The sequence below is a fragment of the Clarias gariepinus genome, chromosome 5 (assembly GCF_024256425.1).
Source record: "Clarias gariepinus isolate MV-2021 ecotype Netherlands chromosome 5, CGAR_prim_01v2, whole genome shotgun sequence".
Classification (NCBI taxonomy): domain Eukaryota; kingdom Metazoa; phylum Chordata; class Actinopteri; order Siluriformes; family Clariidae; genus Clarias; species Clarias gariepinus.
The window spans coordinates 24,449,878-24,465,811 of NC_071104.1; the positions used below are offsets into that span (position 1 = coordinate 24,449,878).

General features: G+C 40.5%; 1 protein-coding gene across 3 annotated transcripts in view; it reads right to left on the bottom strand.

The window, feature by feature from the left end:
- Nucleotides 1-15,485, bottom strand: part of ppp1r9ala (protein phosphatase 1 regulatory subunit 9A-like A) — a 40,288-nt gene extending 24,803 nt beyond the window's left edge. For all 3 annotated transcript variants that reach the window (XM_053495840.1, XM_053495838.1, XM_053495841.1), the window contains exons 1-2: nucleotides 15,291-15,485; nucleotides 12,842-14,788 (exon numbers count right to left, since the gene is read on the bottom strand). In XM_053495840.1, coding sequence (XP_053351815.1) covers nucleotides 12,842-14,617 — 1,776 coding nt within the window. In that variant the 5' untranslated portion in view covers nucleotides 14,618-14,788; nucleotides 15,291-15,485. The remainder of the gene's footprint in view (nucleotides 1-12,841; nucleotides 14,789-15,290) is intronic.
- Between the last annotated feature and the right edge of the window lie 449 nt (nucleotides 15,486-15,934).

The window sequence follows — 15,934 nt, forward strand, 5'->3', positions numbered from 1 at the left end:
TTATAGCACAGTGAAACAGCATATTCCAGTCAGGGGAGCTCAGGGTCACAGCACGCCTAGAGCAGATGGGATTAAGAATCTTGTTCAGGAGCTCAAGAGTGAAAGCTTTGGCTGTGCTGGGGCTTGAACCCCCAACCTACTGATCAGTAACCCAGAGCCTTAATCTTTGCCCCAAGACATGCTTTGTGAACTTATGTCTGTTTGTACAGTAGGCTTGGGTGTGTGTGAGCGCTCGTGCTCTGCAATGGATTGGCACCCCATCCAGAGTACGATGCCCTCCCTCGTTCCCCTTCAGGTAGGCTTTAGGCTCCCCGTGATCCAAGACAGGATAAGTGGTATAGACGATGGAGGATGTACTGTGTAGTACTGTGGAAAGGATTTAAAATTTTAATTGAATTTCACAACCAATGACAGTTGAAATACAGTGGCTCAGCAAAATGATGCTGAACACAGAACTTCTAAGGACCACAGAAGCACAAACCTTTAGTGACGTGACCATGGTGTGGTGGTGACTCAGGTAACACAGAGCTTTACAAGGCCAGTATAGAATACAGTGGAGAAAACCTCCACCGTGACTCTTTAATTGGTCGCTTGATTCTTGAATCCTAACCGTCCATGCAAATTTATGATGTGGCTGAAAAGCCCACAGCTCCATCTGGTTTAGATCTACAGCCACTGTACAATTCCAACAAAATCCCCCCTCCAACGGTTCCACTCCCTGTAAGTCAACATTACTCATTACCGTTCATCTATTACTACAAAAACTGTTACACACACTCCCATGCAAAACAAATCTGCCACACACACACGAAATAGACCCAGCATTAAAAGTGCCACAAAAACAAGCAGCTGAAACCTGAGCAAAAAAAAAAAGAAAAAAAGTAAGAGCTATACTATACTACTTGCTCCATTTGCTTTCTCTCTCTCTCTGTGCATACCTCTCTCTGTCTCTTTCCATCATGATCTCTCATTCCAATGTGTGCGTCTCCTGATCAGTCTCACGGTTTTTCCCTCTCTCTTTCACACGGTCTCTCTCTCCCTGTGTCTTTCTCTTACACTCCCAGTGTCTCAATCAGTCTCTGTAATAATTACAGTCTCTCTCTGTGTTAATCACACTTTCCGTCTCAATCGCCCTCTTCCTGTGTCTGGTTTTCTGTCTTGCACAATCTCTGTGCCTCAACCCCATTCCTTCACTCTACTCTGACCAGTCTCAATCTTATGATCATGCTCTCTTGATCACAGCTACACAGTTTGTGTTTACTCATGACATTTATGTCTCAGTCATGGTCTCTCTTTCTCTGTCTTGATCTCCGTCTTAACCGTTCATAGACACACGCACAGACAGGCGCAGGTGCGCACACAGAGTCACATACAGTTGTACATTCTGATTGGACTTTCCAGTAAAGAAAACCTAAACTTTACATCCCTTATGCTAAAGTTTTGTGAAGTAGTTAAAGTCAGGTTGCCAAATGCCTAAATGTAAATTCATGAGCGTTTTTCACAATAAATGTTAACATATTCTGGCATGCCACAAAATTTAATAGCAGGAGAATTACTACAGTCATAGTTATAAACAAAATCAATTTGTGCACCTTTAATTGTGATTTAGGTGTGGAGGATAAGCACTCTCAGCACTTTACATATGATCATGTCCACTTGCAGGTATTCCTGCCTGATCTCATGCATCCAAACACTGCTTCTCTTTGCTGAAGGAATAGTAAAGAAAAACAATGCAAATGGATGAATCTAGCGCGTACCACTTTGTAAACCAGCCCGCATAGCATTAACATGTGGAATTGCACAACAGAGCTATGGTTCAGTAGAAATTCTTCTATGCGAAAGCTCCCAAGTCGACATGAGCTCTTGGGCAACGCCAAGTCAAAACTTTAAGCAGGTTAATAAGAGGTGTTAGTCCAGTCCGAATAGGGCTTAAGAGATAATCAGATCATAATTTGCAGTTTGAAACTGTTAATACAAATAACAATAATTGCTTATTTATTTAAAAAAAAAAATGCTTATTTATTTTATTTTTAAAAATTGCTTATTTTACCAACAAACAATGTTAATATCACAATGTTAATGCCACTGTTTCATGTGACTGTTTTTTTGTTTTATGTTAAATGTAGAAAATTAAAGACAGAAATCCAAAACGGCTCCATTTTAGGTCAAATAAGATTTATCATTAAATTATAAGTCTTAATACAAGAGTGTGCAAACGGTAACTCTGAGCAGAGGCAGCACGCACACACTGATATAAAACGTTCCACCCACAGGAGGAAATGGATATTCAGAAAATTATATAATTTTTTTTTATCCCAGGAAGAAAGCTGGCTTTTAAGTTGTTTCTGTGTGCCATGATGCTGAAGTTATCTTTTAATGCTGTGTAACACTTCAAAGACAGAGGAGAAAGTTGTTTACCAAAGTTTAGTTTGTACTTAGATTTATTACAGTAAGCCTGGGACATTTTAATAGGTACAATTACATGGACCTTACTTTCTACTAATAATTAGAATAATGGCTGAATCAGAATAAAAATGCATCATGAAAACACCTCAGTCAGAATCGTCGGACCTGATCAGAATAAATTTTCAATGGGAATAAGAGGAGTGCTATAAAAATCATCGAAAACCCAATCAATAGGTTCATATTAGCTGTGTAAACACTTATCGATCTGTTTATTTTTCTTGTTTGAATAAATCTGCTTTCTTTCTGTGCATGAGTAACTTTTTTTTGCATGAGGAAATTTTGCTTTCATTACTAAACTATAAACTCTGTAAGAAACAACTATCCCCCATCATACTTTACACATTTTTAGCATTTTGAAAGAATCACTTATCCAGGGTGAAATTTTTATTGCATTATATATATGAGGAGTTGAGGGTTAAGGTCCTTGCTCAAGGGTCCAACAGTGGAAACTTGGTGGTTTGCACCTAAAAACTTTCAATAAGTAGTCGGAACACCTTAAGCACTGAGCTGCCCTTGTCTTTACGGTCATCCACTGTGTGTCTGGCCGAGGAATAGGCACTTATTGGCTTCCAATTGTACACACAGTAAAGCTCTAACCAATGATGGACGAGTCTGAATTCTTGTAACCAATAATTACACAAATGGCAGGATTCAATGGAAAAGCTGGAAAGAAATACTACTTCTGTTATATTTCCAGCAGATTAGATGCTTCATAATGACTCTGCACATGTTCTGATTAAATCCTTTGTCTGATCCATGCGTACGGTCAAGTTGGAATATCTAATCACAATGTTTTCAGTTGGGTTAAAGAATTCCTCCCAATTTTGGGAAATTGGATAATTGACTGATCAGGAATGTCTCAAGCTACAGCAATTAAAAGTAATGCCGTTTATTAATATACAGATGAGAATTCCAAAAAAAAAGCAGACTTTCAATTTCCGGTTCGGTTTGGCTTATGCAAACATTTTAACAAAGCTTTACCAAAAGGGTGTTAAATAAGTATGCACATGTAATTGAATGATCCAAGCCCTGGAGCTCTCTACACGTGTTTGTTTACAGTGCACACAGCCACATCACCAACTCAAACACACAGTCAGGGAGTTAGTTACACACACACACGTTAGTAACATACTGTGGCATCTGGAATTAAACACTATGTCTGTTCAACTTAAAAGATTAGATAATACAATAAATTTATAGAAGGCTGGTCACATATAATGTTTGCTTGTTTTCCTAAGTGCTTCCTAAGAACTTCACCCTTATCTTGCTTATAGCACTGCTGAGTCTGACATACTTTTCTATTTCATGTTCTGAGGCTACAATAATGTGAGAGACAGTCTCTGTAAAGTGTGTAGAGCCTATCGTGGCATCTTTTGAAACACCAGCCTGGTCACGTTACAGAGCGTGACGTACTTCCTGCTGGCACTAAATCTCGAGGAGACATAAGATTAGGCTTCTGTGTTTAAATTTATGTTTGCTGTCAGGAGATTGTGTCAAGTCTTATTACACCAAGTGTAATCTAGCTACAGGCTATACTGATAATCCTGCACGTATAAAGCAGACGTGTACAGCTGTAAAAGGAAAGGCGCTACATACTTTCCTAATATCCAGGTTTTGACTGTCCTGTACAGAAGAATCTGAAGAATGCTAGCTTTTGTCAGAAGATCGTAACGTTAAATCTTTACAATGTCAACCGGCTGTGCTATCTGGGCAGGAGCGGTGGGATAAGTCTGTCTCTGTCAATCAGAACGACATTAATCGATCGTGGGCATCTAAGAGCTTGTGTAGGTGGAAGAGGGCAATTAATGCATTAAGTATTTGATATTAAATGTTAAATTGACTTAAATAAAGGAACAGTTCCATAGAATTATTTATTTATTTATTAAATAAGTGTGCTTAGTTAATTTGTGCTTCCTTGAGTCATGACTTCTGCTTAGTTGCATGCCACCGGCACCTGCGTCCAAAAAAATACTATAAAGTCATGGTCATGCCACTAAGCAGACAAACTCTCTCAGGCTCATTTTGGAAGTTTTCATTTCCTCTGACAGTTAAGACAACTTGTTGTGAACAAGCCAGAAGTGCCCACCCCACCCCTGAAACCAACCCTATCCACTGTACACACCTCTATGTGGGTAAATCCTTGTTAATACTGAAGGAACACACCTGAAATTGTGTAAGAAAGCAAATGCAAGAGAGACTGCAAAGAAAGAATACAAAGACAAGAGCATAACTGGTAAACCTGCTATAAGATACTGCTCTGTGTAAGAGAGAAAGCATTCAAAACAGAGGCGAGAGTCAAACAGCAAGAGGAGAACAAGAAAAGATCAATTAGTATTCATACTAGTGCCTTTGGGGCCACTAGTCCAGGTGTTCGCATGGGTGTAGAGAAGGAGAGAGAGAACACACTAACCCTTTACACACGACAGTCTTAAACCAGCACTTCTTACTGAAGTCTAGACAGATAAAGAAAATGTATCTGGAGCACAAAGACAGTCCGACCTAAAACCAGTCCGGATTACACTGTCCTAAACAGAGACTAAGAACTGGCAGTCTTTAGTCTTCAACATCAGAGACATAAGGCAGAGACAGGTCCTGACCGAGTACAGACTGAGTAAGCACAGTGTGGTTGTAAAGAAGGGCTGACACGGGAGAACTGGTGCACGGGAGAACCGAGTGTAAGAGCTGCACTTCTTTATCCTTCTTTGTTTTTCGGCTGTTCCCTTTCAGGGGTTGCCACAGCGAATCATCTGCCTCAATCTAACCCTATTCTTTGCATCCTCTTCTCAGCATCCTTCTACCGATATATTCACCATCTCTCCTCTGAACATGTCCAAACCACCTCAATTTGGCCTCTCTGACCATCTCCAAAACATCTAACATGGGTTGTCCCTCTGATTAACCTATTCTCGATCCTATCCATCCTTGTCACTCCCAAACAGAACCTCAACATCTTCAGCTCTGCTACCTCCAACTCTGCCTCCAGTCTTTTCTTCAGTGCCACTGTCTCTAAGCCATAGAGCATCGCTGGTCTCACCACTGTCCTGTACACCTTTCCTTTCACTCTCGCTGATACTCTTCTATCGCACAACACACCTGACACTTTTCTCCACCCATTCCAACCTGCCTGTACCCGCCTCTTTACCTCCTTTTCACACACTCCGTTGCTCTGGACAGTTGACACGAAGTACTTAAAATCCTGCACCTTCTTTACCTCTGCTCCCTGTAGCCTCACCATCCCTCTTGAGTACCTCTCATTCACACACGTATTCCATCTTGCTGCGGCTAACCTTCATTCCTCTGCTTACCAGAGCATACCTCCATCTTTCCAAATTTTCCTCCACCTGTTTCCTGCAACTTCTTTATCCAATGTTTGAAAAAAAATATATATATAATAATAATAATAATAATAATAATAATACCTTTACAGAACAGAGAGCCCGAAGAACAGCGAGACACCCAGTGTCCTGCACACACCCTCAATATACCTATCTGTAATTAAATATCATTAAATTAAATAACTGATGCTCAGGTAATTACTGTTTTATTGTAGTTGTTTGCTTTTATGTTTTATTTAGCTTATGTATAATGTATAAATGCAGATGTGTGTTTATAAATGTATTGTTTAGTGTAATCAACCTGCATTATTTGCTTTGGTAACAATGTGATTAACCACACAGAGACTGGAAGACACAGACACGGGCGGGGGATGAGCAAGAGAGAGAACATTTAATATAAATTTTGATCAATCAATATAAATTTGATTGATCAAGAGAGAGGGAGAGAGAGAGAGACACACTCAGACAGACAGAGAGACACAGAAGGAGAGAGAGAGAGAGAGAGAGAGAGAGAGAGAGGCCACATTCCACAGGATGGAGCAGAGATAGGGAAATGGGAAAATGGAAAAGACAGCATAAGCAAACCACAGTGGAAGTGGAACAATCTAAACAAGTGCCTCACTTCTGTTTCCTCTCTCTCTATCTCTCTCTCTCAGAGGGTGGAGAAAGAGATAGAGAAATAATTAGCTGAAAAAATCTTACAAATCCATGAAGGGAAAAAAATAAAAAATAACAGACTCCCAAAAGCGCAGCCGAGTCCGTATTTATAGGTACAGTGTAGACCCAAAACACACACGCACACAAGCAAACACAAACGCTCACTACCACTACGCCTGTCTGCTCTATGATCACACGCGTGTGATTGTGTCGTGCAGTGCCACTAAAGCACTAACACAGCCACCTCATTTCTAAACAGCTGGTCCAAAGTTCTGTTGCTCGTCCTCTACGCCTACGGACATATTCAGTAGTTTGTATTCTTAGCTGTGGGCACCTACTGTGATGGCACCCGTGTGCTCGCGCACACGTACGGATGCTTTTACGTGATTTTAGGGTGGGCCCATCAAATTTCCATTAGTGGATAAAACAGGCATACTGTCCAAGTATAGATCAGGTGTAGTTCTGACGCTGTGAGCTCTACAATAATGGACAACATGATACAGGACATACTCACACAAGAGGTGTAACGGTTTTGAAGTCACGACTTTGGTAAAGACGACAAAGTTTAATACAGTGGATGCAATTAGTAAAAAGTGGCAAACTAGACATAATTTCTTCACAACATAAAAAAATTACATTAAAAGGCACATGCCTTTATTCCTTTAAAAAAAAAAAAAAAAAAAAAACACTGTCAGAAATGAGCAAAGCAAAACTTCTTACCTTTAAATGAGCTATACAGTACATTAGGTATTGGGCTTTGGATTAATCAACATTCAAAAAGATTCATTTGGTGAAGCTAAAACACTGACTCTACAGTTTGCTATTTATAAATCACTCAGCCGAGTTAGCTGCATGGTAAGGTGACGCACACGCCCATTACTTCCCTCATTCATTCAGTCATATCCATGTTAAAATCGTGGGTGGGACGTTCCATTGACAGTTATTGATAATTTATTATTTAATTATATTAATAATGAATAACTAATGATATGTATACAACTTGAAGAGTTAAAAAAGAAAACTTGACACCAGCAGCATTGACGGCCCTGCTACTTAAAGTTCAGTTCTCCTTGTTACCAATTTGTTTTCCTAAAAACTCTTACAGTACAATATACTGTAAAATATACAATACTGCAAAAGTCTTGAACGACCCCTCAGTTCTTCATATTTTGCTTCTAATGAGCCAGACTTTCTTGTATTTTTTTTTTTTTTTTTCAGTTTTGAGCAACAGTTCTCCAGACTTCCTGAAGGACTTTTCTAGCAAAGTTTTTTCCCTCATTTTCAATCCAGTCCCTGTACAAGACTATTTTTTTCTGGGGAATTGGTTTGTTTGTTAAGCCACACAAGTAGAGGCAGAGCTAAAGGTAGCAGAGCTGATGTTAAGGTTCTCTTTGGGGGTGACAAGGATGGATATGATGGATATGATATCATGTTCAGAGGAGAGATTGTGAATATATTGGTAAAAGGATGCTAAGGTTGGAACTGCCAGGCAGGAGGTCAAGAGGAAGACGAAAGAGAATATTTATGGACGTAATGAGAGAGGAAGTTAGTTGGGGTGAGAGGAGAGAATGCAGAGGATAGACTAAATGGAGGCAGATGATTCGCTGTGGCGAACTTGGGAACACCAATTAACCTAATCTGCAGGTCTTTGTACTATATAAAGAAACTAGAGAACCTAAAGGAAACCCACCAAGAATGAGAAGAACATGTGAACTCCACACACACACACACGACAGAAATTAAACCCTCTACCGTGGAGCTGCAAACCACTAACGCCACCGCGTTGTTGTGTAAACAAACAAATTTTAAACTGTGTCTTTAGGCACTTTGCAGCCTGTCACAGTAAAAAAAAATTCCCCATTTCTTTTATTTAATCTACATCATTTATTTAATATAAGGAAATGAGGGTCCCTCTTATGGCAAAGGCTTAACAAATTCTGTCCCTTCCACACCAAAATATAAAACCCTGCTGACACAAAAACACTTTACTTTCTCTTTACTTTACACTTTACTATCTCACTAATTAATAAATTCTAAAATTAAGCAGGCTGTGTGTGTGCATAAAAGAGCACTCAGTTTATCTCAGTCATAGATCAAAGTCAAATAAATGAAGAATTATTAAACAGAGCAAAACAGTGGGACAGAATAAACTGACATAGGAGTGTACATGCTAACTAAGGACTGAAAAGCTAGACAGGTACGCACACAGGATGGACACACAACAGAAATCTTAAAGGACATTGCCACTGTGCTTCTAATGGGTTGCGCTGTATATAGTTTGCTTAATTACTGAAACAATGCTCGTATAGTACAAATGTCAAAGTGTCCTGCTCAGCGTACAAATTCTCTTAAAAAATGTACAGGTAAAAAATTATGTCATCATTCCCATGAATTACTTTAGAGAAGTTGTTCATACAAACAAAGTGTGACGCCGGATGACGCTGCGAATGACGTGCTGACGTGAGCCAACAGATAGCAATCCCTATGTGTCGCTTCTCGCTATTCGCAGGGAGGCGACACAAAAATGTGATTGGTGCATGTTAACTGACAAATGACAAACACAGATCTTGAATCACACTTCTCTGAGCAGGTCTGGCTACAATAAGTCAGTATCAGATGCTTACAATAGCTTCTTCCGCAGTGTTTTTGAATTCTCAATTCTGATTAGTTGATTGTTCTGTGATGCAAAAAAAAAAAAAGAATAGAAACAATAATAATAAATTGTTGCACAGAGGAACAAATGGGGGTGGGGATGCTGTTTTACTATTCCTATGATACTATTTTTCCTAAAATAAAAAAAATAAAAACAACACACTCACTCACTACCTTGTTCCATTCCATATCTTTTTAACTGGGAGCGGCGCATCACAACCACAAGCTCATAGCTCCAGTCAGATAAACAAAGACACATTCCTAACACGGCCCCTGAATATCGCCTGCCAGTCTACCCTTTTTGCTGCACAGGTTATCTAGATGCTGTACTTCTTTCCCCAGTCTGCCAGACTAAGAATTTAAATGAGTGTGTTAAATCTCACTTACATTACATCAACAGAACGCATAGTGTTAACCGCACCAACTACCACATCAGCTCAGACTGAAGTCACTCATTATGGTTTTTACATTCTAGCTCTGTATCATCAGACTTTCAACATGCATCAAGCGCAAGTTATGGGTCATTCTAGGACCAGGAAGCAAGGATTCTCAATAGATCCATCTCGAACACACACGGTGGGTTGAGGAAAAATACAGAAACGTCAGTTTCATTCAGTAATAATAAATATTTGCCTTTCCATATATATACAATCCCTTTAAATGACCACTATCCATGTAAACCTTATCAACAACTCTAATAAGTCCAAGTCTCTCATTAAAGTTCTGCTCTCCACACATCAACACAGTCTTAGATTGGTGAAAAAGGCCTCCTTTAAAGGCCTGACCTGACAGTAAATTTGGTCTTCTTTACATACTGAACATCTGGAGCACTAAACAGAAGGTGGGGGGTGTATATCAGGATGATTGTTTTGTAGTTGATTGTGTATTACACAAGGTGTAAATGCATATGTGAAGATACCCGACAGCGCCTTTACTAATTAATAGGCACAGAAATCACCAGTAATCACCCGATCGAGTACATCACGATACCTAGGTGACAATTTTAATTATATTGGGATTCTGTTAGTACCATTTATAAATATCCTGATTCAACATTAGGGATTTTTTAGCTGTATTTAAATGGTTACAGCCTTTCTATAAATATGTGTGTGCTGTATTTTCAAATGAGTACAACTTCAAGTTGTCTGTCTTTGTCTTTCAAAAAACTTTTTAAAGCCTTGGGCACTTTATAAAAGACTTGCATTTTTACTTTTCTGCTTCTGTTCGTAGTTTTTTTTTCCCCCTCCAAGAGTCCTCTTTGGCTGCTTTTACACTACAGTCCCAGTACGTTGTATGCAAAGCTGAATACATTTGAGTAATTTAAACACTCTATATTGTGCACGGTCAAGAACACAGATCAGCATACTGTACATATTGAGCAGTACAATGCAGTATACTTGGGTACAACTCGAACCCTGAAGGTGGAAGTGGACAGCTGTTTAGAACTATTGTGAAGGCTGGCCAGCAGGGGAGAAGGCAATGGGATGTGGGAACAGCACAAAACAATTTTGCCTAGTGTGAAAGAAACCGGAATATGACCATTATGACCTTCTGTGAAATTCCTCTGTCGGCTAACACCAGAACTGCTAAGGTTTTAAAGACATTATCTGGACCTTCAACCTCAAGACACAGTAAATAAATATCTAAAAAAAGAACAACCAAACAATATCCCAGACTACTTATATGTTTAATATGCAGCGAGCATGTACTGTATTAGAACGTATACTAGCATCATGCTTGTTATCCTGTATGGATGTCAAATCCTACAAAATCTGTCCAGATTATATAACTTATGATGAAACTGTTTACAGTCCACCAAATTAGAATATTGAAAAGCAGTCATGTGGCATGATGCACAAAAAACAGCTCTCATGTTGGGACAAGACCTCTGCCTGTTTCACAATACCGGACAGAACAAATTAAATGCAGAAGATCAGCATTTCATCAGCCGTGTAAGAAGACGACTATGATGATGTGCTTTACGGGGGAGTAAAGTGGAGCAGTCCTTAAATCCCATCCTATTACCACACTGTGATGTCGTAAACACTTCAGCTCCGATGAGTTTAAGCTGACCTCAGGACATCATGCCTGTGAGAAGAACACTAAAGTATTAACTAACTTTGCTTGAAAAAGGGTGCAGATTTTCTATCCAGCTGCCTCTAAAGTACAGTTTGTACATGTACATCAGAACTATAGAGAACCCCACTGTAATATCAACAGAAAGGTTTTAATCAGAATGGATCCGCTCCTTTATAAAACTCAATAGTTGCTGTAGGAAATGAAGTATATGGTATGTATAAAGCACAAACTCCACCATCCTAAAGCCTCTCCTTTACAATGTTCTGACAATGGAGACTGTATCCATAAATGCTCAGTAAACATTGTCTTACAGGGAGTTTTATTACAATTTAACTTTAGCTCATGTGAAAACCTCCCTGGGTGTGAGCGGTCATTATGGAAACGCTAACACATTAGAACATTATACAGTAAGTGCAAGTACACTTGTTCTATTACAGATGCTCTTTTAGAAAACTAATTAACCTTCAGACCAAGATGAGAATTTTATTAAAGCTTCAATATAATATCAATATTGCAATAAATGGCCTCAAATTATAAGACATGACTTTGCAGTACTTTGACACCATCTGACTATTAAGGCACTGAAATATTGAGCCAAGCTAAATCACTTAACTCATAACTAGATTAAAAAGGTCTCATATGATATTTTTTGACACACTGCCCATTCCTAAACACAACCTGTTTACAGCAGCACACCCAGATAATGGTGTTTTTCATATTTCCGTCCCAGCACAGATGAGAATGAAAGATAGTATGTGAGGCACATCTGCTAAGTCCTACCATACACACAACACAAAGAGACACACAAACATGTTAGCCACGCCTGCTTGTAGTGTGGAATGCCTGCTTCAGATGCAGGTACCTGCTTGTAGTTTGGCATCATATACCCATTGCTGCCTTTACTAATTCTTTCAGCCATCAGGAACAAATGGAAACCAGAGTTGATCATTAACAGCCGAAGTGTAAAAAAAAAAAAAAAAAAAAAAAACCTTGCACCAACATGGAATGTGAGCAAGAAGAGAGTTGTTCAGTTGTAACAGAGAAACAGACAGGAAAATTCCATCAGGAAAGGAGAAGTACAATGCTGGGCTTTATATCAACAGGAGGTGTGGTGGAGTGAATCCTCCATGTACTTCATTCTGAAGAAACTGGTTTATAACAGTGCACTTTATGTTTAAGATCCCTTTGGGAAAGGTTGGAGAATAATTAAATAGATAAAGAATAATTTGTGATTCCTCTGGACACTTTATCATAATACACCGAATGCACACAAGCATTCTCTCAACCATCCATAACGGACAGACAAACCTTTCCACTAAATGTAATGGTAGGCAACATGAAAAAGATTTGACTATACAAAGTTCTACACTTCACGATGAGTATTACATTGCAGGTTTTCAAACAACTGCCAGCAAAAATAGAGGAGAAATTAAGAAATTTTCATTTTCAAAAGATTCAACATTTTACAAAACTTTTTAATGTTTAATATGAAACTTTGGCCAATCATTTGATTCAACAACAACAACTGTTATTAAAAAAAAATACCATATTTTATGGCAAGTTGTGCTCTTTAATATTATATTACCATACAAATCAAATAAGCATTTCCAGTTTTTGTTTGTTAATTTTAAACTAAAAACGTTCTTGCTTACCCGTATTGGTGCGTTAGAGAAGCGTATCGCCCTCCTGGGTGAACAGTCTTCATCCTCTGAGAGACCAGTAATTTCATCATACTCATAGTCATAGTTCTGATCATCATTCTCTTCCTCCTCCTCCTCCTCCTCCTCCTCCTCTTCTTCTTCTTCTTCCTTCTCAGAAGGACCTGTCTCCTTATCATCCACAAATGCTGCATTTTCAAAACTATAAAACACTGGTGAGGTTTTTCCAGATTCATCCTGTTCACTCTCTTCATCGTCCTCCTCCTCTTCATCACACTGTTCATCAGTCTCCTTTGCCAACTCGGTTTCCTGATCCTCTAGCTGACACTCCTCTGACTGAGAAACTACCTTTTCCTGCTGCTTGACCTCCGTGACCTTTTGAAGGTCATCTTGAGATGATGGAATTGAAGCTCCTCTATGCAAACCTCCTCTCAGTGGGTCGGGGCTCAGCTCCCTTTTAAGCGTCAGCTCTTCAAATACACAGTCCTCCTCATTCTCCTCGCTTTCTGAAGATTCGTTCTGGACTCTAACTAGCTCTGCACGGACCACTCCTGCCCCAGTAGGATCTACATTTGGCGGGGACCGAGGTAAAGCCTCTCCAGACGACCTCCGCGACATAACAGATTCACACTTAGCCACCTCCGGACCCTCGACCTTGTTGTAAAAACTGCTGCTAGAACTTGAAGACTTTTGCTCTCTAGGAGAAACAGGGGTGGGTTTGATTTCCTCTGTGACTGTGCGAGAATTATTAAAACCCTCAACGGAGGAGGATGGATGTCTCGAAGTGGGGATGCAGATCTCATTACTGTCTTTTGTGGTAGGGGAAGTGGGTTTAGAAGATGGTAGAGAGGATGAAGAGCAACTGGTTGGTGATGTCAGTGAGCGAACTGGTTTGGAATGAGTGGGGGAGAATGGTTTCTGGAAGTGGTCACTCAAAGGTGAAGTCGGTTTGTGAGCGTCGTCTCGTACAGGAGATGTAGGTCCTGAACTTTCTGTAGGGCTACACACTTTCTCTGGTGTTTTAGCTGATGATCTTGCTAATTCTCCATTATCGCTATCTGCCATGAAATTTTCCAGTCTTCTCGATATAGGTCCTGCATTTAATAATCGATTGCCCTGCTTTACGTCCTCAGTATCCTTGTTTTCTGGTGAAGCAGGGCTGCAATCTGCTTTACTAATGTTGTTGTTGCTGCTATTTTCAGAAGCTCCTACAGGTTTCGGGGTTGCTCTCCTTTCTTCACACACATTACCCTGTGAAAGGCGTCCAGAGGCCCTGCCCGGGGTCTGTCTCTCTACTGTAGGCTGGTCCTTTATACCCCTCTCGAACAGTTTCCTAGTCACAGAAAACTTCTCGGCCAAGGCCGCTTTGTCGATCTCGGGGTCCTCTCCTTTTGGGGTTCGTTCATTTTGAGGATCCGGGCTGGTCGGGCTGGTCTTGTGCGTGGCACTAACTGGGAACTTCGGGGGTGAGGAGATTTGAGGTGCATCTGCCTTCGCTGCGGCTTTTCCATCCTGGTTCTCCTGCAGTTGCTGGCTGTCCAGCTGTAGGAAAATATTCTTGATCTTGTTGACCCGGTTGCCAAAGTTGCGTCCCCTGGCTGGGTCCTCGCGAGCCTCACCGGAGGCGCCGTTAGCGCAGGACTTGGACGGGATGTCGGACTTGGTTCCGTCAAAGGAACACTTGATGGCGTGGAAGTCCGCCTTGTACGCGTTTCTGTGAGGAGACGCGCTCCTAAGAGTCCTCTCGCCTTTGCTCTCAGTTTTGATCATTTTACACACACACACACACACACACTCCCTTGTGATCTAATGCAGTGAAACGCGGATCCAAATTCGGTTTAGATTAGTATCTGTAGCTCATGTGTTTTATTTCTACTTGCATGAAGCCATAAGGTGCTGAGTTTCTCCGGAGCATTGTTTCATCGAGCGGGCGGCGGACATCTGCAAAAAGAAAAAAAGAAAAAAAAGGCAAAATTCCCTGTAGATGGAGGAACAGTGTCACATAACTCGTGTGCTAACTCCTGGCTCTAAGTCACTTTTGTAGTCCATTGTTAACACCGTCTAGCTAGGCTAGCGACATTATCAACAACAACCAAGTTTGCTTCACGTTCATATTTAACCTTAGCGCATAATAATAATAATAATAATAATAATAACACCGACTACTTGTGTCATTGTTTACATGTTTCTGTGTTTGCTAACGTGTTTCTCATTTATGTTTACACAAAAAGCCTGGCTCTAACTTACACATACGGCTGAGAAGTTAAACTCTGCGAACAATAGCGTTTCTTAAACACAAAGTCTCAGTGGGAAGCTCTTCCTCAGCGGCGGCGAAGCGCCACAAGTTTTTCTGAAGTCGAGTCGCAGGAAAAGCCAAGCCGGAGATCCCAAAAAAATATTCCACGGGCCTCGCGCGCGCACACACTCACTCACACATACTTACCTTCAGTTAACGTGCCTTGCTATACAGTCTCGTTCGACTTTTCCCTTCCCGGTGTAACACACACTTTCAAACTTGTCATTCCTTCCCCGCCATCGTTACTCCTTCCTCCTCGCTCCTGCCTTTTTCCCTCCTTGAAAACTCCAGACCTGTCGCAGCTCTGCCGCCGCTTGTGCTCGTGTGCGGCGCGCGTGCAACATGGTGGGACGCGGGCGCGTGGGCGCGTGCACGATCGCATTCCAGGACAACTTGTAAAATTCCCACCCTCCTCGAGCGCGCGGCGGGAGAGCTGAAGCGCAGGGGGGTTCAGTTCTCGTTTATTGCAATTATAATGCAACAGTGATCATATGCAGCGTTTCTACATTGTGTATAGATCCAACCAGCGAGGTGTTGTGTTTAGTTATGGAGTCAAGAAGTTACTAAGGAGTGGCATCTCCTGCTTATACCTGGTTTGTTTCTTGAATGAATAGCCACAAAACTAAATTATTATGTTGGTTTTGTGGTTGCTTTATACTTAGATATTCATTTATTCATTCATAGATATACAATGCAGTGAAAAAGTATTTGTCCCTTTCCTGTTTTTTTGTATATTTGTCACACTTTAATGATTCAGATCTTCAAACCAGTTTTAATTTTGCACAAAGATA